The sequence below is a fragment of the Clarias gariepinus genome, chromosome 8 (genome assembly GCF_024256425.1).
Source record: "Clarias gariepinus isolate MV-2021 ecotype Netherlands chromosome 8, CGAR_prim_01v2, whole genome shotgun sequence".
NCBI classification, from domain to species: Eukaryota; Metazoa; Chordata; class Actinopteri; order Siluriformes; family Clariidae; genus Clarias; species Clarias gariepinus.
The window spans coordinates 27,927,012-27,953,825 of record NC_071107.1 but is presented as its reverse complement, the minus strand read 5'-3'; the positions used below and the strand labels follow the sequence as shown (position 1 = coordinate 27,953,825).

Genomic DNA, 26,814 nt, shown 5'->3' with positions numbered 1-26,814 from the left:
AGAGCAGCATTATAGGAGAAATTCTTATTTTGCACTAGAGTTCTGCTTTAAGCTCTTTCAACAAGGAGGTTCATGCAGTTCAAATTCTTGTTGACCGTGGCACTAACCAGTCATCTGCCATAACTTTATTTATGAGCAGTTAAGCTGTATGCATTGCAATTTGAAACTCTAAGACCAGTGTTTACTATGTCTTTTAGATTTTTCATTAACACAACAAAATGGTCATTTAAAAAAGAAGGTTTTGCTCATTTCTTCTCAGAAATTTACCATAAAACCTGACCTGTTTAATGTCACCGTTATGATTTACATTATTACTTTTTTTATTTAATTTATTCACAACACGAACCTGTGCAATTATCCAACTGCAGAAAGATGTAAATAATTACATGTAATGTATTGAAAGACTCACTCGAAAAACTCCAAAAATTCAAAGCTTTCAGTCTAATTCTAATGTTTAGTTAATTGCTAGTGTGTAGTATCGATGATCAGGAAAGGTTAAATTGGTGCTTTTTAAACATTAATAAAAATATTTAATATTATGCACTGCAGGTATCTTGTCAAATAAAAAAAAGTCAAAAAGAAAAGAAAATCGCAGATGCTGTCACACAAAATTTAACGATGGTCCCAATGCCATACTGTGAGAGATATAAATTTTAGTCCATATAAATTGTTTGAACACTATGTAGCTTCTACGTACCTCTACATGCTACCGGTTGATGACTAATAGATTTGTTTTCTTACGTGTATTCAATAAGGCTCATGCTCACACTCTCTTTATAACAAAATGAACATTTATTAGTCTTCCCCTTTTTGACTAATGCCTATCGTGGACACAGTAAAAAACTGTTCGGCTCCTTAATCATCACACCTGAATGACAAACAGTTGACCTTAAATAACCCCAGGCAAACACCCAAACTATGAAACACCGCCCTCTAGTGGTTGGGAGAAAACTTAGGTAAAAACATGGCTCCTACACACTAAATGGTCTATTCAATAGTTAAATATTGTAGTTTAAATTGCAATTTCAATGTGTGTCAAAAAAGCACAATGTGATCAAATCATGCATCCCTATGCACAGAGTATACACAAGACATCAAAATAAAGTGAAAACTCAAGCGTTTGTGTACAGCGTGCATGTAAAGCAAAAGCAAGTCTCATTAGACAATATTCAACTTAGTTATTGACCTAGTTAATCCAGTGTAAGTATGTATCCAATGATGTAAACTTTAAAGCACTTTTTGTAAGTCGCTCTGGATAAGAGCGTCTGCCAAATGCCTAAATGTAAATGTAGAGAGGTTAAAAATCCATTTCCTTTCTCTGCTCAAGACTTAGCCTGCTCTTTGTGTCTGTGTGCAAGCGCCTTATTGGACACTGTGCTCCCCCTAATAATTTAAATTTTCATTATTTCTTATGGGAAAATTAAATTTGGTTTAAGAGTGTTTTGGAATATGAGCCTGCTTTCATGAATGAATTATGCTCGTAATCCAAGGTTCCATTGTAATAAAAAACATACTGTATGTCATTTTAAAACTACAGGACTACAGAAGTACAACAAAAAATTATAAGCACGAACTAAGCAGTACAACTACCATGTATGTTGCACCTACCTTGATTTTGTTCCACACTATCCACCTGGGTGGCGTTTAGGGGGTCAGAGATTATCTCTGTAGAATCAGCTGTCTGGGTGTCAGCTGCATCAGGTGAGACCAAAGCCTCAGGGCAGCCATGCAGCCTTTTCTTCATGAGGGCAACCTAAATCCAAAAAAAAGAGGTTTAGCACTAATGACACTAACAAAGACATATGTAAACCTAGTGCTGTCAATCGATTAAATTTTTTTTTGTTAATTTAGTTGGAATGATTTAGTTAATTAGTCATAGTCTATGATTAATCTTAATTAATCACAATTTTAAAATACTCAGATTTACTTGTCTTATAAATGTGCAATGCTGGAATAAAGCATGATTAACTGATTAGAGAAAACAGATTAAGCAGTATAATAATATCTCAAACATTAACATTCAACAAACATTAAATTAAAATCTGTCAAATGGGAACGGCACTGTATGCAGTGGCTGGCTGGGTAAAATAGAGTGTGGCAACCCAGGTTAGCTGTACCACACAACTTTGGTTTTATTTAAACTTTCATCTAGAAGCGGTTTGTTTATTTATTTTTTTAAACCTGCTGTTCAGCACATCTTATGATGTTTTCTTAGCAGTGTTGGGTGTAGAGTACTTAGATTACTTTTTTGATGTAATGAGCAATCTAACGCGCCAGAGAGCTGTGCTGTGATTATGGGAAGCCATTAGGGTCAAACTTGGTCATATAATTAATCTGCGTAAAAAATAGCAATGCTTTATAATTTCTAGATTAATCACATGCTTTAACATGTTAATATTGACAACCCTAGTAAAAACACATACTTGAGTCTGCAGGACAGTAATCATTTGGTCTTTTTCCTCTAGAACAGCATCAAACTCCTCTTGCAGATGCTTTTTAGCCTGCTGATCCATTTGCAGCTCCTGGACACACAGACACAGTATTGAATGGTTAAAATCCTTGCTATCCGTTTTCACCCAAATGAGGATGGGTTGCCTGTTAAGTCCGGTTCCTCTCAAGGTTTCTTCCTACTGCTATCTCAGGGGTTTTTTTCTCAACCACTGTCGCCGTTGTCCTCGGCTTGCTCATCAGTCTTATCATATTGATTCATACACATTCACAGTTCATACATACTTTAATTTTTCTATAAGCTGCTTTTCGACAATGTCAATTGTTAAAAATCGCTATACAAATAAAATTTAATTAAATATAAAATGGGAAACAACTAACTTTACAATAACCACAAGCTCATGTCCCATATTATCCATATTACCATTACTTATTGTCCATGATTCATGAAAGAACTAAAGATTACCAATAACAAAATCCAATAAAAAGCCTTCTGCTTCTATTCAGCTGAAGGTAAAATAAATTTAGAAGGAAAAAATAAGTTGGTGAGTGCATGGTCATACCTCTCTGAGCTCCCCTATTCTCCGTAGCGCTTTGTCTTGACTCTGACTGAGGATTGCCTGAGAAATAAGATGATAAACATCTTTTAAAAATCACAAATCACCTTTAATGGCATAAAAAAAATGTGCATAGACCAACTGGTAATCAAAGTCAGATGTTTAGTCTTCAGAATATTTTGTGACAGTTGTTAATACTGTGAGAACATATGCACATATTTGTTTAAAAATAATCACTGTGGCCAGACCAAATTAGTCATATATAAATTACCTGTGTTTTATCTTTATCTCTTTGTACTGTCCTGTAGGCTGTTACCAGCTAGTGGAAAGTAAAGAGAAAAGGCAGAACAAAATTAAGTAAACTCATCATGCAATGTCCTTTCCAATATGTTTACTTATTTTCTATTATAAAATTCAAGAAAGTCCTGGAAAAAGTAAAATGTCAAAATTTGTGTCACAAATCCAGCGCATCCATGTTTTACAGTCTTGCACTCTCGCTCATCACTTACATGCCCCCACCCACCGCCCCCCCGGCATTCTCAGACAGGCGGTGGCATTTATCTTTTTTATTATTATTATTTATTTAAAATAAAAAATAAAACCCTTTTTGTTTTGAAGTTTAATAAGTGCACAATGTTTCCAAGGTCAATGAGTCATGACCTCAACACTAATCAAAATACTTGTGATGATTTTTTCCATATTTGAGGATCCCTAAATAATAGGTGCCACCGTTGTTCAGCCTTTTTATATTAACATGTAGAACAAAGACATGCTGCTCAGCAAAAAAAATATATAAAATTTTAAGGTGGCACAGTGGTTAAATGGTTAGCACTGTCACATCGCACCTCCAGGTTCCAGGTTCAATTCGATGTCTGTGTGCATGGAGTTTGCATGTTCTCATGGAGTTTGGTGGGTTCCCTTTAAGTTTCCTCCCACATTCCAATGAAGGTTAGGCTAAGTGGCGTTCCCAGATTGCCCGTAATGTGTGTGTGTGTGTGTGTGAGAGAGTTTGTGTGTGCCCTGAATAAACCTAGTTAAAAATCCTTTTAATTAGATTTATTCTTATTGTAAACTTTGACAAACTCCCTGTACCCAGGATAAAGCGGTATAGACGATGAGTGACTGAATAGGTGTCTAAATGATTTAAAGCCTTAAACTAGATAATCACTGCAATGTAGAGCTGAAACGATTCCTCGAGTAACTCGAGTAATTCGATTACGAAAAATGATCATGGCAAAATCTTCTGCCTTGAAGCTTCTTTTAATTAATTGTAAAAGGTTGCGTTATGTTTTTGCGCAATTATTTGTTTGGCATGACACAGCGCGCTTTCGGATGCAAGCCGACAGTAAACACTGACGAAGAAGAAGCATTTACGTCAACCAAAAAAGCAAAAGGAGACGCAAACAGCTGTGTATTGATTTGAGGTAGCGTTCTGTTGCAGGCAGCAAAATGGAAAGGACCGATAAAAATATCAACGAGCAAAAGAGATGAAGAAACCAGCAAGAGAAAATGACAGAAATTGTCAGTAAAGGCTTATGTTGTGCCTAAGATGTAGATTTTAAAACATTTAGTTCTGAAAGTTATGTTGCACAACTTAGTGTTTTTTATAATTATTTATTTTGATGTGAGCCTTAGTTTTTTTTTTATACTTAAAGTCATTTGAAATACCTTTTTTTAGTTTTTGCATCTGAGAAAAGGCTTTACAATAAGAACGTATGGCACTGTAATGCACTTAATTTATCTCAGTCAACTTTAAGATATTTCTTGTATTGTGAATGATGACAATGTTTACTTTTGATAAAATGCTGTAGGCATTTAAAACATAAAAGTAGATGTTTTAAAAAGAAAACTAATTAATCTTCTCTTGTATATTTTACATTGCTGTTTAATTAAGCAAAAGTACATTTTATCTGATTACTTGATTAATCGATTACATTTTTGGTAGAATACACGATTACTAAAATATTCAATAGCTATAGCACTACTGCAATGATTAATATATTGCTGCTTGCAACCTTTTTTTAAACCCTAACTGATGCAGCAAGCTTCCAACTTCTTAAACAACCATGTTTGGAGACAAATCCTGTTGTCATTGAAAAGATGTTACTGTGTTTTAGAAGACTAAAATTATGGGCTTGTAACAAGCAAAGAAAACTAAAATTGGGTTAAGGACTCAACCCAATACATTATTAAATTTTGGATGGATAGTGGTCAACTGTCAACTTACTAAACAAAATGTGGTCAGAAAAAAACCCCATTAATGACTGGTTTAAAAAAAAAAAGGAATTAAAAAATAAAAAATCACTAAATGGTTGTTATTACATTGTTAAAAATGGAGTGAGGCTAAACAGCTATGTGCCCACGAGCAAACCACTTGTTAGTGAGACTAACTAAAAAAAAAAGTTTCAACTTGAGTTGGATGCATGAGGAATCGTATCCACACATGCCACTGAACAGCTTAGGCATCTGCTAGAGAAGACAAATCAAGATCTCAAGTAAAATTATTGCAAAATTAGACGAAAATAAATTATATAATATTGAACTAACTAAAAAGCTGAACTATTTTTTATTTTGGCTGGACAGTGGATATAAATTACATACGTTGGCTACCTAATGTAGTTACAAAACATTGCAATATTGTTTTAATTAAGACTGTAACATGTTAGACATTTTTGAGACTTTATTTTTCTAAAGTCTCAAAAAATGTCTAACATGTTACAGTCTGGCATTTACTTCAGACTTTGCAAATACCTCAGAGTATTTCCCTCTATAGTTCGCAAGGCTCTTTTCCACCCTATGAAGTCGATATAAGAGTTGGTCTTTGGACAGAGCCTCTGCATTGGCAGGCGCATCTTCAGTTTCACTCTCAATGTCCAATGGAGGGTCGAAAGCAGGGGATCCTGGGACCTCATTCTCCCCCAGAGGAGTGAGGGATTCCCGTGACGAGCTACGAACCAGACTGTCCCTCGATCCAGAGCGGAAAAGCCCCTCAGCACGTCCGGAAACCCGAAAAAGAGATTCAACTGAGGACACCCTCTGCTGCAGCTTCTGTGCAAGAGACTGTGACTCCTCCCTCTGAATGAGACAGGATAAATGACAGTGTGAAGGCTTGTACCACTTAAATCATACAGCAACACAACAAAAGGACATCATAATCAAGATGTAAATGTCAATTAAGTGTATATTAAAAACTGTTATTTTTATTTGTTAGGTAACGCTGTCCGAGATGTGCTTCTACAGCAATATCAAATTGTTGTGCTACTTGCCAAGGGAGATGCAGCGCCATCTCCATTCATGCTTTCACTGGAAGAACCAACTGCTTTTTTAGTAATGGTCTAAAGAGGACAGAAATGAAGAAATTATCAGTGAAAAAAAAAGTTTAATAGTTGTAATCTATTAGTAAACTATTACTATAGCTGAATGCACCCTGATTACTGTAGATGCAATATTAATATTGCAATGAGCAATGCAAGGGCTTCTGGCTGCACCCACATGCAGTCCTAGCACCATGAAAGAAAGCACTGGATTAAAGACAACAGACCAGTTACACTGTGAATAAAGCAGCCAGAACGCCACAAAACTGTCCCAATTAGACTGAACATGAAGACAAGTTTAAAAAAGCACATTTTTCAGTTTATGACAAATGTCACTGGAGAAAGTCCAGCCAGACTAATTAATGCAAGTCACTGATGAGTAGCATGTGTGTAGATGCACAAAATCCTCACCACAATAAACTCTATCGAACTTTATATAGCCTAGACCAAATAATCTACAGAGCAAACTCAAGGCTGGGAAAAATAAACACTAAGAAACAAGACTATTCCCCCAACACATTTAATCCAGGGCTGCAACCATAAATCGATTAAACTGATAAAAATCGATTACTAAAAGCGCTGGCAACGAATTTCATAATCGATTCGTTGTGTCGCATGACGTGGAGACATTTGATTATTTAAAAAAAACTTAATTTGAGCGCGGAGCGAAGTGAACACACTCGGTCTCACGCACTGATGCTAGAAGAGTTTGGCGCCTCATAGACAAGGCCGAGCAAAAAAAAAAAAAAACCAGCGGACATGGAGGTAAGAAAGAAATCCGTCATCGGGTAATCGTCTTCCCTGCTGGGTCAAAGTGCGCGTCGCTAACTGGTATAATCAACATCCGTGCACGAGTGTACTGCTTACTTTAACACTGTGACTATATGTGTGTGCGTGAAACAATTTATTTTGTGCCCGTATGAGTGTGTACAGCGCGCGTGTAAACTAGAAGCAAGTCTCATTAGAGACGTTAAAAATCCATTTTCTCTCTGCTCAAGGCTTAGCCTGCTCTTTGCCTGCTGTGTGTGTCTGTGTGCGCGCACGTCATTGGACACCGTGCCCCACACACACAGAGACACAGACCGCTCCAACTTTCTCCTTCCCAGACAGACACACACGCACTCTTTCTCTCTGCTCTAGAAAGCTTAAGTGCAAGTTAGTTTGTTTTATTTTTACTTTACAGCAGTGATTCTGTTAGTGTGTTTAAAATTAAATTTGGTTTACGAGTGTTTTGGAATACGAGCCCCCTTCCGGAAGGAATTACGCTCGTATCCAAGGTTCCACTGTATATATTTGGCAGATGTAAAGCATACATGTCTATGTTTTTTGTGTTTGTCCATTTTTATTTTATTTTATTTTATTATAACAGCTCAAGGATCAATATGTTTGGGCACTTTCTGAAGATTTTAGTTCTGTTTTTGGATAAAGAGTTGGAAATAAATGCTTTTCTTGTTTTTTTATCAGATTCATCGATTAATCAGGGGGAAAAATTATCAACAGATTAATCAACTATTAAAATAATCGTTAGTTGCAGCCCTAATTTAATCCAACATGCTAGCACCAAAGTTTTAATGTAAATACAGTGCTGACGGAAAGTCACACATTTCTTTAAATTGATCCAAATCCCCGTCTTATCATTCTACACACAACCTTTGAAAAGTATGTGTTTAGAGTGTTTTGTTAATTTATTTATTTAAAAAAAAAAAAAAGACATCTCATTTACAGAAGCATTCACACCCATCACTATGTACTTGGATAAAGCACGTTTGGCAGCAATGACTCGATTGAGCATTTGAATTTTGCTGCAAGCTTGACAGAATAATGCAAGCTAGATAGATGGGTAGAATCAGTACACTGGCATTTTCAGGTCTCTCAAGAGTTGCTCTATTGGATTCAGGTCTGGACTCTGGCTGGGCCACTCCATGATTTTTTTTGATGAGTTGTTCTTATTCTACTCCTGTGTGGTATGATTTTGGTATTTGCCTTGTTGAAATGTTAACTGTTAATCCAGTTTGAGACCCTGAGCACTCTGGAGAAGATCAATTAGGACTGCTCTTTAATTTTCTGCATCCTTTTGTTTTCTGACTAGTTTCACAGTCCCAGCTGCAGATAAATGTGCCCAGAAAATGATGCTAAAACCCAGGGATAATTTTAATGAGGTGCCTGAATCCCTTATTTCAAATAGTTTGACCATTTTGTCATAAGAACAGAGATTTCTGCTTTTCATGGTCTCAGAGTGCTTCAGAGGATTTTCTGCTTCAGCAGGCTGTCATGCGCCTTTTAATCAGGAATGGCTTCTGTCTGGCCACTGTACCATAGAGGCCTGATTGGTATAGTACTGTATTGATGGATGTCCCCTTGTAAAACATGCCCATCTCCACAAGAAAACTCAGAATCTCCTTTATAATGACCCCTGGGTTTTTTGTTACCTGTCTGACTAATGTACTATTTGCATGGGATAAGTATTATCTGGGGACTTCGTGTGATTTAAAAATTACACCCGCACATCTGAGTTTCTTGTGGCGCATTTGTAGGGATAAGCAAAGCCTGACTTATCTCCCGGATATACAGTATATATCCCAATGTGTGTGCCTCTTAATAGTGTTGTTGTGTTTGTATGCAGACTGTGTAAGGCAGAGAGAGAATTTATGGATTTATGGTTGGATGGATAAAAAAAAAAAAGAAACAAATATAGTTATCGCGCTGTGTCATTTACATTTCACCAGGCTAAAATCTAATAGCTCGAGCTTTAGATAGCTCGTTATTTGTAACACATTATCCTCGATTTTTAACGAGAACCTCCCCGTTTAATTGTGTACTATTTTGCGGTGAAATTTTTACTTTACAAATTACAGACATGGCTGATTTGCACGGGATTAGGATTACAGACAATCTTCCAGCAGGCTAATGGATGAATAATTTTGTCAGTTGGAATTTAAAATTTTTTAATCACCCTGTGAGAAGGGAAAAAGTTCTTATTCATTTGCAAAACTTGAAAGCTGATATTGCTTTTCTTCCTGAGAAACTAAGGGAGGGGTGGATCGGACAAGTATATCACTCCAACTTCCGCTCTAAAGGGAGGGGGGCTGCTATTCTAATTAATAAAAATTTGAAGCAACAACTGTAAATGCAGATACCGCGGGCCGCTACATTAATGTAGATGGGCAAGTATAAAGGCTCCCACTTACTCTGGCCAATGTTTATGTACCCAATTGGGATGATGAAGTTTTTTTTTGATAACTTTCTCCCTCAGATCCCAAATATGACAACCCATCACCTTATCATAGGTGATATAAACTGCATTCTGTGCCTCCTAGTGGCACAGTGGTAAAGCATCAGTGGTAAAGATCGCTGATTCGATTCCCGAGTGATGCTGTAACCTCTCGCAGCCGGAAGCCTAGAGAGAGCTGATTGGCTGTGCTCTCTCACAGGGTAGGGATGAGAGGTACTTATTGCTCCCACATTAATCAAGGCTCTACAGCCAATCAGCGGCGTCTGTGAGCTCACGCAAGCGGAAGGAGAGGATAGCGCTGTCCTCAGAGTGTGTTGCGCCGCCCTCAACGGTGCATGAGCAAGCAGTTCGAAAAGATGCGATCGGCTGGCGTCACGTGGTTCGGAGGAAACATGTGATAGTCTTCGGCCCTCCCGACTGAGTAGTAGTAGTAGCATTAATGTGGGAGCCTCCTAGTGACGGGGAGGAATTGGACACGACTAAATTAGGGTGAAAATCTGAAAAAAAATCCCCCCAAAATAAATAAACAAACTGCATTCTTTCCACTGTTTTAGATCGCAGTTCTTCTAAAAAAAACTCCTACCACGAAAACAGCATTTTTTTCCAAGTTATAAAGTTTTTTTTGAAGGCTTACGGATAGGCAGATGTATGGCGTTTCCGAAATCCTACTAAAAGAAAATACAAATTTTATTCTCCTATTCTCCTTCTTCTTCTTTCAGATGAAAAGTTTGTGATCTTTATGAGATCAGAGATGGAGTAGTTGTTTTTTTTAATGTCAATCAAACTCCAGGTATGTCATCCTTAACAGTATGGGAATCCTTAAGGGCATATCTAAGGGGGCAGATTATTTCATTTTGTGCAAAACAAAATAAGGAGACCACCGAACAATTTACAAAATTAGCAGATAAGATAAATGAATTGCATTCAATATACAGTGTGTCACCTACACCAACTATCCTTAAACAACGCCTACTATTACAAGTAGAATATAATAAAATTTCGACAAAACATGCGGTAGGTTTCAAAAACACGCTTCTCAATTTATGAGCACGGGGAAAAAACAGGTAGACTGTTGACAAATCTGTTGCGGCAGCGATCGGCTAAACAAGCTATACCCAAAATAAAAAATGATTACAAAGTGCACTGTTAATTTTAAACAAATCAATAGACAATCAATATACTGCTCCTCTTTATCTGCTGATACCTCGACATTAGAGGCCTTTTTTCAAAATGTATGTTTTCCTACAATAAGTGTAGATACAGCTTCACAATTAGATAAGTCTATATCTGATACAGAAATAAAATCCTTTTCTTCCAATCAGCTCTCTCCTCTGTTGGCTTTTGTTTTCCAAAAAAGCTTTTCCTCTGGATCATTACCTCCATAGCTCTATGTGCCAAGCAGTTATCTCTTTAATTTTAAAGAAGGAAAAGAACCCTCTTGACTGCAGTTAAATGTTATCTATAACCCATCTCTATCTGACAATTTGAAAACAATTATTTCCCTTAATGCTGAAAAAGCATTTGATCGATTTTATTGGGATTTTCTTTTAATAAATTTGGTTTTGGCCCTAAATGGATAAAAGTGCTATACTCATCCCCATTAGCTGCTGTTCGGACAAATAACAACTTATCCTCTTTCTTTAAGCTTCAGCGTTGTAAAAGACAGGGGTTTCTCTCTACTGTGGCTATTGAACCATTGGCTATTGCATAAAAAAAAATGCCAATATTAAAAAATCCCTCATGGGAATGTGGAACACAAAGTTTCCCTTTATGCGGATGACATGCTGCTTTTCATATCTGATACTCTCTGTACCCTACCAAAACTTGTGGATCTCTTGAAAGACTTCGGTGAAATATTTGGCTACAAGGTTAATCTTAAAAAAAGGAGAAATTATGCCAATTAAAAACAATATAGCACAGTTTCCTGTATTAATCCCCTTTAAGATTAGTCCTGAACACTTTCTATGCTTGCTTCGAGGCTGCAGCTAAAGACGCTAGCAATGATAATGCTAGCGGCGCTAATGGCTGCAGACAGGAAGACACTGCCAGCACCGGAAGCGCGTTCATCATCTCCGAGCATGACGTGAGGAGAGCCTTCAACAAAGTGAACACCAGGAAAGCAGCAGGACCAGACGGCATCTCGGGCCGTATTCTCAGAGCCTGCGCAGACCAGCTAGCGCCGGTGTTCACTGAGATATTCAACATCTCTTTATCTCAGTCGGTGATCCCCACATGCTTCAAAGAGTCCATCATTGTTCCTGTCCCGAAGAAACCTCATCCTGCTTCCCTCAACGACTATCGCCCTGTAACCCTCACTTCAGTAGTGATGAAGTGCTTTGAACGCCTGGTCAGAGACTTTATTTCTTCACTACCAGACACACTCGACCCATTACAGTTTGCATACCGCCCGAACCGTTCCACAGACGATGCAATCTCTTATCTCCTTCACACATTACTTACTCCCCTGGACACTCGGAGAGGGAATTATGTGAAAATGCTCTTCATCGACTTCAGCTCTGTATTTAATACCATAATTCCCTCCACACTCACCACCAAGCTGGAGCACCTGGGACTCAGCTCATCTATGTGTCAGTGTCATCAAATTTGCTGACGACACAAACGTGGTGGGCCTAATCACCAACAACAATGAGTCGGCCTACCTAGAGGAGATTGGAAATCTGTAGAAATGGTGCCAGAGGAACAACCTCCTCCTGAACGTCAGCAAGACAAAGGGGCTGATAGTGGACTATTGTAAAAAGCAGAAGAGGAACTACCAGACCCCCGTCATCAACAGGAGAGAGTGGAGAGAGTGGACAGTTTTCGATACCTCGGTGTTCACATCCATTATCATGGTCCTGTCACATCAACACCGTGGTGAAAAAGGCCCGGCAGCGTCTCTACCACCTAAGACGTTTGAGAGACTTCAGACTGCCCTCTAAGGTGCTCAGGAATTTTTACTCCTGCACCATAGAGAGTATCCTGACGGGAAACATCACAACCTGGTTTGGAAACAGCACCATGCAGGACAGACGAGCTCTACAGAGGGTGGTGCGATCAGCTGAGCGATGAATCCGCACCGAGCTTCCTGACCTGCACTTAATCTACAGCAAGCAGTGCTGGACCAAGGCCAGGAAGATAGTGAAGGACCTTAGCCATCCCAACAATGGACTGTTCTCTCTGTTGCGGTCTGGAAAGCGCTTCCGCTCCCTGAAGGCCAAACAGAGAGACTGAGGAGAAGCTTCTTCCCGCAGGCAATAAGGTCTCTCAACCACAACACAACACAACACAGGACTAATATCTTTTTGCAACATCCAACACTGACTGGGCATCCATGGCCACTCTGGACACATTCATGCACACTTTGCACTACATATTTATATTTTCAAATTTATATTTTCATATTTATATTTTTATATTTTTATATTCTCATTTATGGACCACTGCACAAATCACTTTAAATAAGACACTCACAAAGTCACTTTTTTATGCATATTTGCACATCAGAGCCATTTCAAACTTATAAATTTCTGTTCTTGACAAATTTCTATTTCCATTTTCTTTTCTATATTTCTATATCTGTTATATTAATATTTTGTTCTCATTTCAGTAGGTAATCTTATTTTCTAACATATTTCTTTTATTACAGTATATTTTTTGTACAGTATATTTTACTAGTTAATTTTTATTCTTAAGGTATTTCTTTTATTCATATTTATTTTCCTATGTATAAGCTTTTATTTTTTAAGGTCACTGACAGTCGTGTAAGCATTTCACTGTATATCGTAATGTGTATGACTGTGTATGTGACAAATAAAATTTGAATTTGAATGATCCTATTTAAGTGGAAGAAGTCGAAGGAGTGGGTGCTCACTGGATTAAATAGGTCTTGTATTTTATTCATCTAGAAAAGATTTACTATTCCATAAAGGGATCTAACTCAGGAATTTTATAATGTCTGGCAACCACTTATGAACCACTTTGAAAATACTGATGCAGATAAATTGGATCTGTAATAAAATACTTATTTTTAGTTTCTTTTTCTAATACTTTGAAAAAGTACCTTTTTTTGTTTGATGTGTAATTTTTGTAATTTTTAAATTTTTTCTCTTATTTCTGTTTCTGCTAACTGGCTAATTTTTGTAGTTTTTTTGTTTGTGGGGTGTGTGGAGGGGTATGGGTAGAAAAAATATATAATAATAATAGTGTACAGTACAATGTATGTATGTTCAGGAGTTGGACAATGAAACTAAATCGCCTGGTTTTAGACAACAGTAATTAATTAGTATGGTGTAGGGCCTCCTTTTACGGCCAATACAGCATCAATTCGTCTATGGCATGACAGCTACAAGTCCTGCACAGTGTCCAGAAGGATTTTGAGCCATTCTTCTTGCAGAATAGTGGCCAGGTCACTACATGATGCTGGTGGAGGAAAACGTTTCCTGACTCTAAAACACCCCAAAGTGGCTCAATAATATTTAGATCTGGTGATTGTGCAAGCCATGAAAGACGTTCAACTTCACTTTCATGTTCATCAAACCACTCTGTCACCAGTCTTGCTGTGTGTATTGGTGCATTATCATCCTAATACACGCCATCGCCTTCAGGATACAATGTTTGAACCATTGGGTGCACATGGTCCTCCAGAATGGTTCAGTAGTCCTTGGCAATGACGCACCCATCTAGCACAAGTATTGGGCCTAGGGAATGCCATGATATTGCAGCCCAAACCATCACTGATCCACCCCCATGCTCCGCTCTGGGCATGCAACAGTTTGGGTAGTACGCTTTTTTGGGTCCAAACCGTAACTCTCCCGGGAGAGCTGAGGTGCACATTTAATTCTGCAGTGAGTTGGGCAGCTGTGGTTTTATGTTGGTTTTGGATGCAATCCGCGTCAGCACCCGGACATTCCTTTCAGACAGCTTCCTCTTGCGTCCACAGTTAATTCTGTAGGATGTAGTTCATTCTTCTTGGTGGTATGCTGAATTTTCCCTGGATACCGTGGCTCTTAATATATCACAAAGACTTTCCATCGTGGTCACTAGTGTGCCAGTAAGACGCACACCAACAATTTGTCCTCTTTTGACATGTCACATTAGACATGAAAGGCCAGATGTGGAAAGACTCTTGAGCCCTGTTTACACTGCAGGTCTTAATGCCCAATTCTGATTTGTTGCCTATTTTTTTGACCGTCTGTTAACACGTTCTTTCAACTATGACCCATATCCGATTCAAGTGTTTACCTCTTCCATATCACCTGCGATGTTATCATTTCACATGCGCTTCCACCAGAGAATAAAATTATGTCAATAAACTGCGAAGAAGTTGCAGTTTTAATGACGTACAGAACACAATGCCTCAGGAAATCTGATCTGTCTGTTTACACGAAAATCACATTAGCACATATCTGAATTTATTTGCACATATGAAGGAGGCCTGAAACCGATCTCAAAATATCGGAATGCATGCGTTTTTTCCTGTTTACATTTGCATAGAACATATCCGATATGTGTCACATATGAGCAAAAAATCGGAATTGGGTAACATTTAACTGACAGTGTAAACGTTGCCTTGGTTGTTCCAAATATGTTCTAGGTCTGTGCTTTACCCAATATTAGGCACAGATTGACTCAAATCAAGTTGTATGCAGCAGAGCACAACAAAAGGAATGAATACTTTGTATTTTTTCCTTTCCTTTTTTTTATTTTTATAAATTTACAAAAAAACACTCCAAACACCTGTTTTTACTTTGTCATTGTGGGGAATTGTGTATAAAAATGATAAGGCAAAAAAATTGATTTTAAGATTAATCGATTAGATTAGATTAATGAATAGATAAATATGAAACATTAAATATAGAAAACCTTTCATCATCACTGTACATCAAATATTAAAAACTGAGCATCAGAGATCTCAGGTTCGCAGTAACATTAACAAAACCAACAAACCACTTTTGTCCCCTCGCTCTCACAGTGGTGGAAATACTCATCCACAAAGGCATATAAAGAGCCCAGGATTAAAAAGCAAATTAGCATATTCTTAGAATAATAAAGCACTCAGGTCAAGTAAAGTAAATTGTTCGGATCCCTTTAATATGTCTAAAGAAGACTCAGTGGAGAATTCAGGTAGATTAGAAAGTTTCAGTTGTTAGATCTAAATCTCATGTGTTTATGACGAGTGCCACGACCAAGGATGCAAGATAGGTGGGATTAAAGAAGCTGTTTGCCTAAACACTGCCTTTGGTAAGTTCCTAAAACGATCTTGTATTAATACATGCGTTCACAAATAAGGAAATCTTGGAGAATGAAATGCGAAATATATATACTAAATTATTTACCCACAATAAAAGTGGGTAATTTTTCCCTAAAAAAAAAAAAAAACAGCATATAATGCCCACATTTATACCTGTATATATTTTACAAAATTGCACACAACAATGGCCACCTTTAATTAGTACAAAGTTTATAAATAAATACCTCCAACAATCTAGCCATTCATCCAACCATTTTGTTATGATGCCCCATGTAATTTTCATGTAAGGAACAGAATTTTGCAGGTTGGCACGTGCAGGCTAAATAAGCTGCACACAGAGACTTGCATGCCACTTTAATATACATATTACACAAGATTTCTGACATCAAATGTGACTAACTAAATGTGACCTCTTTTACCAAGGCCCTTTTACCAAGTAGTCTTTATCAAGGTTCATGATTTGGCATTTATGTTGTGCAGATCTTACTGGAGTGCATATACAAATAAAGTTTTTTAAAACACACATTTCTAAACTCTGTAAAGAAAGCATAAAGCAGCCTAATTAACACGGAATTCTTTTAACAGTTCCTTCTACACCTACAACTTGATTGGGCAACAATACATAGAATTGCTGATCTCAGACAGAAACTAATCTTATGGGTAAACTGCAAATTACAATTTTTTTTTTACTCATAACTGTAGGAAATGAGTAGGCAAGCAAGAACTATGCTTGAGGGGGAAAAAAAGTATAAAAAAGGATTCTTCATTTCCTTAGAAATAAAAACTCGAAAAGGTTATAAAGAATAATCAAAGTGGAAAGAGCACACAAGCAACTGTCAGTTTAAAAAACCTGACAAGGTTTTAGAGGTTAGGATGAAATGCTATGAAGTTATGCAAGAGAGCAAATAAAAAAATGGGAGGAAATGACAAAGATGCAAGCAGGTGATGACAAGACATCCAGAAACATCTTTTAGGTCAAATCTTCAAAGGCAACGCATTAAAGGGGTAAGGCAGGTAGAAGCAGCAGGTTTACTGGGGTTTAGTTCGGGTTGTCGGGTGGGAAAAAAAGCAAGGTGTGAGAATGAACTCACCGCACTAGACACCTGGGCCGCTTTGGGTCGATTTGAATGGTCCAGAGCAAAGATAGTATATTCAGAAAGAAAAGCAGGCTCTGCTATCATCCCAGCCAGCAGCTGACCAAACCCCGACACACATACACAAAATAAATAAATGAGACAATGATTGGGGCAGGCCATGAAGTTGGGGGAGAAGGAGAGACAGAGCCATGACAAAACATCACCATGTGTAAGAGCATGAAAATGCAAAATAAGGATAGAAGAAATAAGAGACAGAAAAAAATTTAACATTGAAACCCAAAAGTTCTTAATAAAAAGTTTGATGTCTAATTTCCTCCGATCTGATTTAGCTTGTATTGTGATCAAGTCAAGCAACCACTTGAGGTTCTTGTAAACCTGTGCAAGATGATGATTGCATTATTCCTACAGGACATTGCACTGCCGCAATATTAAGAATTTTAACAGGTTACGGTTATAACTGAAACTTGAATTTTTCCTCCGAAATAAAACAGTGATGTGTCGATAACAAATGGTTTATATTAGTAAAGTGCTAGCTGCTAGAACCCTTGCACCCTTCTTAGGCATTGTGGAGCAGTGAAGCACACTTTATACATACTGTACATAAACGTGTGCAAGCACGCACACATACAGAAAACATACATATGACAGCCTTTCAAGTCAAATCAGGATCTTTTGATTGTGCAGACTAAGAGAACACAGTTATGAGAGTAACAATACCCTTTATTCCTAAATATAAATATCCGCTAAACTAATGTACTTATTCAAGCTTTTGACTGGTGCTTCCTTTCCATCAAGGTAGATTTTTTGTTTTGTTTTTTTAGTATAATTGCCAGCATCAAATCTGAAACACTGGATATACATATGTGGAAATAGCTTTGAGCACGGGAAGGGCTGTACCTTGCTCCAGTATCTCCAAGCCAAGTTCTTGTAATGTACAAATGGTGTTGGTAAATAAGTGTGTGTACAGTTCCGCACGTTGGCCATTAATTTTCAAGGATCAGACGTTCCACTACCTGAATGTCCACAGGAAAGACTGCAGTGGACTCTAAGCCACCTCAGCTGGGATTGTGATTGGCGGATGTACAGCCTTCTTTAAATGTTTGCAAGATTTAAATGTTTTTCTGCGGCTTAGAACACTCCTTGCACATACACATATAAATTCTGACACATACAAAAACTGGGTTGTTGACACACCCGTGCTCTGACCTCTGACTATGTGCCGCAGCAAGTCACCAAGTCAGGAGGCTCCAGACCAACCAAGTTTTGTTTTTGTTTTTTTTTACTCTCGGACTGTCCAAGGTGATTTATCTGCTGAGGGAGTGAATTCATGCGCTGGACTGGTAAAGATGGCATCTGATATGGCCCACTATTGTCGTTTGAATATCATGGGATTTCATTACCTATTCTTTTTCTTAGCTAGGCTGTTTTTTTTTTGTTGTTGTTATTGTTTTTTTTGCTATACAATGATGGCATTTAGAGATGAAATGGTAAATGTGAGATGACATTAGAATTCAGCTTTTATTTTCAGATATTTGCATCTAGATGTATAAACCAGCTAAAAACATGGCACCTTTTTGGTTTAAACCCACCCATTTTTTGAATGATCAAACATACTGGAACATTTGATTGACTTGTTGCCTCGGTGTGCCCTGGTAGATCGAACGTTTGAATAATTAAAACATAGAAATTTCTAATCTTGATGGGAGCACTGGGTTTTGTCTACATTTACATGTAGTCTATGCAGACTACATTTGCTGTTCTATGAGATAAACCAGCATGAGGACCAAAGAAAGCCATTTTATAACCATTTTATAAGCCATTTTATAAAGCCATTTTGATGAGAAAATCAGAGGATGCAGCATTTGGAAGAATTTAGGGGAAAAAATTAAACAGTTTAAAATCCCAAGCTAACCATCCATCCATACATATATTGCCGAAATCACATCAATTGTTTTGAAATTAATGAGTTTTAACATGAACTCAGCCACATGATGTGTTTTAGCCTTAATGACGTGTGCAAAGATGCATTGATGTGCGCATGTATGCCATTTCAGAAGACTGACGTGTCAAGAATTAGACAAATGTCACATATAATTAGGCAAATCTGATCCGACCAAAAAACAGAATTAAGCAATGTGGCTTATAATTTAAATGTAGCCTAAAGGCCAGATTGGAATGTGCAAAGTAATACAGCAATGAACCACAAATGACCTGTAACCAAGATTAACCCCTACCAAAGTGATGGAAATTACAAAATGTGGAGGAAAAAAAAATCTACAGTACTCATTATCCAAAAGATATAAGCACAGCAGTCTAGCATAGTAGAGGTAGTGTTATAGCTTGAGGTTGCATGACTGCTTTTAAATGATGATGTAACTAATGATAGAAGCAGCAGAAAAATAATCTAAAGTCTAAAATATTTTGTCTGCCAATTTACAGAGAAACACATTCAATCTAACCAGGAAAAAGATCATACAACAAGACAATGGGTCAAAACACAATGCCAACACATCAGACAAATATCAGAAGAATAGAATAGTTTTAGACTGGCCAAATCAATCATCAGACCATAATCTAACTAAGCAGGAATTTCACCTACTGGTAAAGGACTAAGGAGCAGACTCGGAGGAATAACCCCTAAAACACATAACCAAAAGAAGCTGCCAATACAAGCCTGAAAAATCATAATAAAAGAGGAATGCAACAAATTGGTGATGATAATGAGTTATGAGCTTAATTATAAAAAGCATTATTAAATGTTATTTACTTAAAGCCTCTCTCTCTTCATTTACATTTGATCAGCTAGAAACTGCATGGTCTGACATTAAAGGTGCCTTGTTTTAAGCTGTTTTACATTTAGATGAAAAATCTGGAATTTAAATGTTACAAGTTCGCTCTATATATGCATGTATTTCTCCTATTTATTTTTGTTTCTATTTGCATTTACACTGCTGCAGAATGATTTTGCAGTTAGGTAGTTAAACCTTTTTTCCAAAATATTTTAAGTTTTTTATGCCTTACTTAACTTTTGTTCCTCTTTTACTTAAATCTATTTTAATTATAAAATAGTTTTTAGTTGATTAATTGCTTACAATCATTTCCCTCAGCCACCCAAAAAAAGAGAAAAAACATGCACACCAATATGGGTCTAATTGTTTGGTCGGCTCTAGCTCACATCTGGCTATGCCCTGTATTCTGCATTCTGAATCTTTATATCTTGACATTTTCATCATGAAATATGCCTTTGCCACCAGGAAGGAAAAACATCAATTAATGTGATAACCTGGTTATTCAGTTACTTTCAGGTAGCTGTCAGCTAACACTGCCTCCAGAGCCTTCGTATGGTGACATGACCATCACTTTAGAACAGCACGCATCTACAATAATATAATAATTTCTACACATCTGCACCCATACCGCTTTAAGGCAGAGCCAGTGGTCACTGCATAAATTTCAATGTAGACAACTTTGATGAGAGGAACAAAATATCACCATGTGCATGAACTACAGGAAAAGCATTCTGGTCTTCTTGCGTTCTCATGTTTCTAAATTTAACACTTTTAAGTAAGATTAAATTGGTATGCCAGCTTGTAGTGCATCTCTCTCTAGATAGATTGTCCCATCTCTTGGTCTTTCATTGTCTCGTGTGTTTGCCAGCCCCTTCCACAGGTGTGTTCTCTGACAACAGTGACAAAACTGAGAGTGAAATACAACAATGTATTTAATTTGGTACAGTATATGCAATGGTGTTATAAACTTAGCTCGAAAAAGATAACTGTCACAAGTAAAAATTAGCTCATATACATACACAAATCTAAACTTGTGTCATGACACTCATGACATGACAGAAACAGTGCTACTAATGCAGACATTTTTTAAATCTCTAAACCTTTTAAATCAAAAAGGAATGAAAATTTTCAACAAGCTGACAAGGGGAAAAGAGAAAATTTCCTCCCCACAGAAAGTATTTACTGTTAATTACAATTACTACATATGTAATGGTATATAGCTTTTCCAGCTAGCATGACTGCAGGTAACTCAATATTTCTCCTTACCCTAAAAAGAAAACAAAAATTGATGGGTTAAGTGTATGAAAAAGCAAATCAGAATGATTAATGGGGATTTTTATTACCCTCAGAGTCAATGTAAATGTAGAATAGTTTCAAGGCGCTCACTCTAAAAACCATAGCAGGTGCATGTAATATGCTTCAGGTATACGGCATTCCCGAAAAGTTCATATTGTGCTCTGGGACAACTGCGGGTACTGGTACAGTTACTGTATCAGTAACTACCCAAAAGTACTTGGCCTGACAACAAGTGGTATTGGTGCATCCTTATTCTAATTAAAGTTTCTATTATGCATTTGGTTATTTATATCCAAATGGCACCTTTTTTTGGTTGGACAGGAAATAACAGATTTTACCATACCATTACACCTTTATGCACAATTACATAGAATGTATATATTATTATGCCAAGTGCTGTTGACTGGGATAAAATTTTAGGAAAAGCTGTATTTTAATGTTTGACATGATTAACCAGTTTATATCTCCCTGCTTGAACATAATTGAGTCTGTGCAAAGGATAAAGTCCCATCTCAACATCTTTACATTTTTGTCATGTATTCATTATCACCACATGATATCTGAATCATGTCTGAGTTTACTTTCAACATCATGAAATTAAAAAAATTAAAAGCTCAATAGACTGAAATGTAATTTTCATTAAATGACTAATGCCACAAAGAGAGCACACATGCACACATCCTGAGCAACAAGACTCTTGTTAAACACAATTTTAAACATCAGGATGTAATTTTAAATAGCACAAAGCCCACAAACTAGAAGCTAACTAGCAGTGTTGAAAGAGTAAATAGAGTAGGTATGGCTAGTAGTACAACCTGCAGAAGGGTAAACCTGTATGGCATAAACATTTACACAAACGTTTGCATGGTTTTCACAGTGTAGGGTGAGAAATTTGGTTCTGAAAGTTCAAATGATTTTAAAGTAAAAAAAAAAAAAGAAAAGAAAAGCAGATCTCTCATTTCTTACCTCTCTGTCACTTGAGGAAGAAGGAGCATCCTGGCGCAGTAATAGTGGTTTGCCATGCTTTTCACCTGAATTTATCTAGTTTGGGACAGCCATATAATATGGCATAAGCTTATTAATGCAAAACATGATACATAGACATGACAGAAAGAACTTGACAAAAATCTACCTGTGATGATTAATCAAATGTGACATTTTCCGGAGTCAATCAACATACTTTAAGCAATAAATGCTTTGTTAACTGCATTGACAAGCACATATCTTGCTGGACAGGACATGGTGTCCTAACACACACTGCCATCTGCAAGCAAAACCACTACCACGGATTACACTAACTTCGTTACCGTCCAGATCTCTTTACAGTATATATCTAAAGGAAGTTGTCCACACTTGACTAAGCAGAGAGTCCCCCATGTTGACACACATACACGTTAGGGCGGCAAAAACTGCTGTGATTTGTTACTCGGAGGTAGCTGGTCGGACTGGTTTGTTTGACGCGATGATCAATAATCCACGCGTGAAATGAAAGAGGGATGTGTTGACAGAAAGTAGAGTTCTGCCTGTGCAGAATTTTGATTGGCTGTTCAAATCCACTCCTGCGCTCTGATTGGCTAATAGTTCGTAATCCTAAGCAGTCCATCATCGAAATACGGGAATGTTTCGGAACGTAACTGAGGAAAACACTGCTGTTATGATAATGTACTTGACATTTAAAAATGCACATAGCCGGGTCACACACAAGCAAACATCTAAACTAAGTTAGTTTTTAAGCATGACTTTTCAATTCTTTTAAATGCCATCTAACAGGCTTTAGGTCAAAACACAGCGTCTGTGAACACCCTAACTCTGGCTTTAAGACAACAACATAACGTTATGATTTATTTTTTGTATCAAAAACAACTTTGCGCCGTACAGTATAATAAAACGCTGCTGTGACTGAGACTCAAACCGCAGGATAAAGTTATTCTGCCGAGCAACTAGCAGTGTTAGCTTAGTGTGTTAGCTAAACTGACTACTAACCTGGGCCTGTGGTGGTGACAGGACATTCCTCTGTGGAGACTGTTCTTCATTAATTTTTTGCTTCAGTTTCTTAAACATGATTACTACAGCAGGTGCAAATGTACAGAATTTTTTATTTGTATTATATTATTGCCTGGACCTGCATCCAGCTTACAGTGTCAGTGGTGCTGTTATGTCGCTTCTCATTTCGCAGGTAAGACGAACAGTGCGCAGATGCCGACGTGGAGCAAAAACAGGCAGCTACGGCATCCCGCGAGGCTCAAACAAGATGGCGAAGGCGAAGGAACATCAAAAGAGCTCATGACCGAGTGGTTGTATTAGTGAGTGTTTAGCAAAGTTATTTTAAAAACGTAAAAAAAAATAATGAGTCGTAAAAATTACAAGAATTATAGGCAGACATTCCGCATTCAAAAAAAATATTTCAGAGAGCTACCCATGTCATTCACAGCAACACCCTGTCCCGCCCCCTGGCTGTGGGAAATCATAAAATATAGGCTATATTTATATGAATAAATAAAAGTTTTGTAGGTACATTGGTCAGAGCTCTTTCATTAATATATTTCATACAGTGGAGGACTCATAGCCAGTCTCAGAAAAAAAAAATCTGTCTGTCTGTGTGATTTTGACCTTTTTGGACCATTTTGTAAGAACCATTTTAACAAAAAGAGAAAAAATTACGTATTACTGCACGATCTTTATTCTCACTCAAAGTCATTTAATACCACAAGCCTATTTAAAACAGCATGGTTTACTCTTTATATATATATATATATATATATATATATATATATATATATATATATATATATATATTGTGACGGGGGCGGGGTTTCGCTTGGGAACCATCATGCTTTGCGGGGGGGGCTGTTATGTGTTCACCCTGTTGGGGAAAGGTATTTGGTTTAGTGGCTTCAGCCAGGATATGTGTGATGTGTGTGTGTTGTTATGCTGCTGGTTACCTTGTGTGAGTCAATAAAGTACTCCCAGCCATTTGCATTGGGCAGCAAATTAATAACTCGTCTCTCCACCATCCTTTCGGGCGTAAAAACGCCACAATATATATATTTCAGCAACCTTGTATATTCCACTCAAAAGTAAAAAAAAAGTAAAACCATTTACCCCAAATCGAAACTGTCTGTTAAACACTTTACACGAACTAGCTCACATACATAGCACATACATAATAAACTTACAGAAGTAAGTTTACCACTAGTTCACCCACATTTTTTTTAGGTTTTATTAACAAGGTTTCTAAGCATAAAATAAACAACTATGTACAAATGTAATTCAACACAGGGAAACTTTCTGCGCTTGTTTTCTGATCAGATTATCATTAATCTTCTTGTGTTTTTTGTCTGTCCATTTTGTTTATATTACATCACACTGATAAAATCATTAAGGATGATAAAATGGAGCCACACTTTGTGTTGACATGTCTACACCTATTATGTGACGCACAATGTAGTCAAAATACTCTTAAAATGTATGTAAGCCCTGTCTCTGGATGGAGTACTCAGTGATTCTAATTGAAAACATAAAGAAAAGAAAAAAAATAATAACAATAATATGTTATGTTATTAAAACACAAAACATTAAGCCTAATATTAAATAAGATAGCAGTGGATTCCTTATATTTACATTTACATTTATGGCATTTGGCAGGTGACCTTATCAAGATTGCCTTTTATCTTATCGTACATTTGAGCAGTTGAGGGTTAAGGGCAACAGTGGCAGCTGGGGTTTGAACCTGTGACCTCCTGATCGGAGGTCCAATGTCTTACTTTGTCTTGACATCTTAATAATCACTGAGCTCCACAGGAAAATAATTACATGGAGTGGGATAACTTCCTGGAGGCCATTCATGAGGTCCACCTCGTCCCAGCGAACGTCCTAGGAAAGGCTGGACTAACCATGCATGCACAGGAAGAGCAAAATGGGTAGTGCTCCAGTGATACTACATGTTCTATAGTCTTTAAATTTTGCCTATGTAATTTACCAACTCTATATACACTCAACAAAAATATAAACGCAACACCTTTGTTTCTGCTCCGATTTTTCATGAGACGGACACGTGGTCTGCGGTTGTGAGGCCGGTTGGATGTACTGCCATATTTTCTGAAACGCCTTTGGAGACGGCTTATGGTGGAGAAATGAACATTCAATGCACGAGCAACAGATCTGGTTGACATTCCTGCTGTCAGCATGCCAATTGCACGCTCCCTCAATGCTTGTGGCATCTGTGGCATTTTGCTGTGAGACAAAACTGCACATTCCAGGGTGGCCTTTTATTGTAGGCAGTATAAGGTACACCTGTGCACTACTCATGATGTCAGATCAGCATCTTGATGTGGCACACCTGTGAGGTGGGATGGATTATCTCAACAAAGCAGAAGTGCTCACTATCACACATTTAGACTAATTTGTGAACAATGTTTGAGAGAAATGGTAATATTGTGTATCTGGAATGAATTTTAGATCTTTTAGTCCATCTCATGAAAAATTGGAGCAGAAACAAAGGTGTGGCGTTTAAATTTTTGTTGAGTGTATATAGTATACTGTATACACACTACTCACAATAAGTTAGGGATATTGTGGTGAGAGACTTAGTGGATGTCATACATACGGTGTTTGTTTCACTTCAGACATTTTTGGGATAGGAAGGCAATTGTATTGGGGTGATAGACACACCTTATTTTCTTTTTTCCATGTAATGGTCTCATTGTGTACAGGTGTGCCTTATATTGGGGCCAATCCCAAAAGACAACCTTTTTCAATGTGGCATCAATTTCAACATTCTGTGGGTATGAAAAGCTGGTATTGTCAGTAAGTCATTCCAAGATCATCATTTAAACAGCCATGAACACACAACGTCACTTAACGGACGAGCAGTGCCACCTGGCCCGGGTCGGTGGCAGGCAGTCAGATGTTGCTCGTGAACTTGGTGTGTGTCAAAGTGTCATCATTAGACTTGCATCAAGACACAGGACTACTGGCAGAGTTCAATACAGACCCAGGAGTGGAGCCCAACGAGTGATAGACCGCAACGATGACCAGTACCTAAGGATCTAAGCCATCAGACATTGTTATGCAACTGCCACAGAGCTGCAGGCCCGTTTACGAGATGCGATGGGTACTAGGGTTTCCAGACAAACTATTATACTACATATACTACACCGCCAAACTCCAGACCCATCACCCAGATGCCTTTCTTCTGTTCTCCAGTGATTTCAACCATGCATCCCTGATGAAGACTCTTCCCACTTTCACTCAGTATGTGGATTGCCACACCAGGGGGGATAGGTAACTGGACTTGCTTTATGCTGATGTTAAAAGTGCTTACAGTGCTGCAGCCCTGCCCTCTCTGGAGAAATCAGACCACAACCTAGTTCATCTCCAGCCAATATACAAACCCCTGGTCCAGTGAGGAACGTGAGAAGGTGGTCAGAGGGAGCCACTAATACCCTGCAGGCTACAGACTGGGATGTTCTTTGCGAACCACATAAAGAGGACATTTAAGGTATGGCAGACTGTATTACAGAGTACATAAACTTTTGTGTGGACGCCTGTGTACCTATGAGAAAGATTTGCTGTTTCCCCAACAATAAACCCTGGGTCACCAAGGACATTAAAGCTTCCTTAAATTAGAAAAAAAAGAGCTTTTAGGTCTGGTAATAAGGAAGCAGCTAAGAAGGCTCAAAAAATGTTGGCTGTCAAAATCAGAGAGGGTAAAGAGTCTTACTGCAAAAAAACTAGAACAAAGACTGAAGAACAACAACATGAGAGAGGTGTGGAGGCATGAGAAGCATTACTGGCTACAAGACAAGCGGCCAAGCTATTGAGGGTGATGT

At 37.7% G+C, this 26,814-nt stretch overlaps 1 protein-coding gene across 2 annotated transcripts in view; it reads right to left on the bottom strand.

The window, feature by feature from the left end:
- golga4 (golgin A4) overlaps nt 1-23,220 on the bottom strand; it is a 57,046-nt gene extending 33,826 nt beyond the window's left edge. The window contains exons 1-9 of one of the 2 annotated variants that reach the window (XM_053501856.1): nt 22,967-23,220; nt 21,950-22,024; nt 16,893-16,994; nt 6,272-6,340; nt 5,757-6,080; nt 3,277-3,324; nt 3,012-3,068; nt 2,424-2,522; nt 1,609-1,753 (exon numbers count right to left, since the gene is read on the bottom strand). In XM_053501856.1, coding sequence (XP_053357831.1) covers nt 1,609-1,753; nt 2,424-2,522; nt 3,012-3,068; nt 3,277-3,324; nt 5,757-6,080; nt 6,272-6,340; nt 16,893-16,994; nt 21,950-22,024; nt 22,967-23,044 — 997 coding nt within the window. In that variant the 5' untranslated portion in view covers nt 23,045-23,220. The remainder of the gene's footprint in view (nt 1-1,608; nt 1,754-2,423; nt 2,523-3,011; nt 3,069-3,276; nt 3,325-5,756; nt 6,081-6,271; nt 6,341-16,892; nt 16,995-21,949; nt 22,025-22,966) is intronic. The other variant, XM_053501855.1, reaches the window with a different exon arrangement.
- Nucleotides 23,221-26,814: the final 3,594 nt, after the last annotated feature.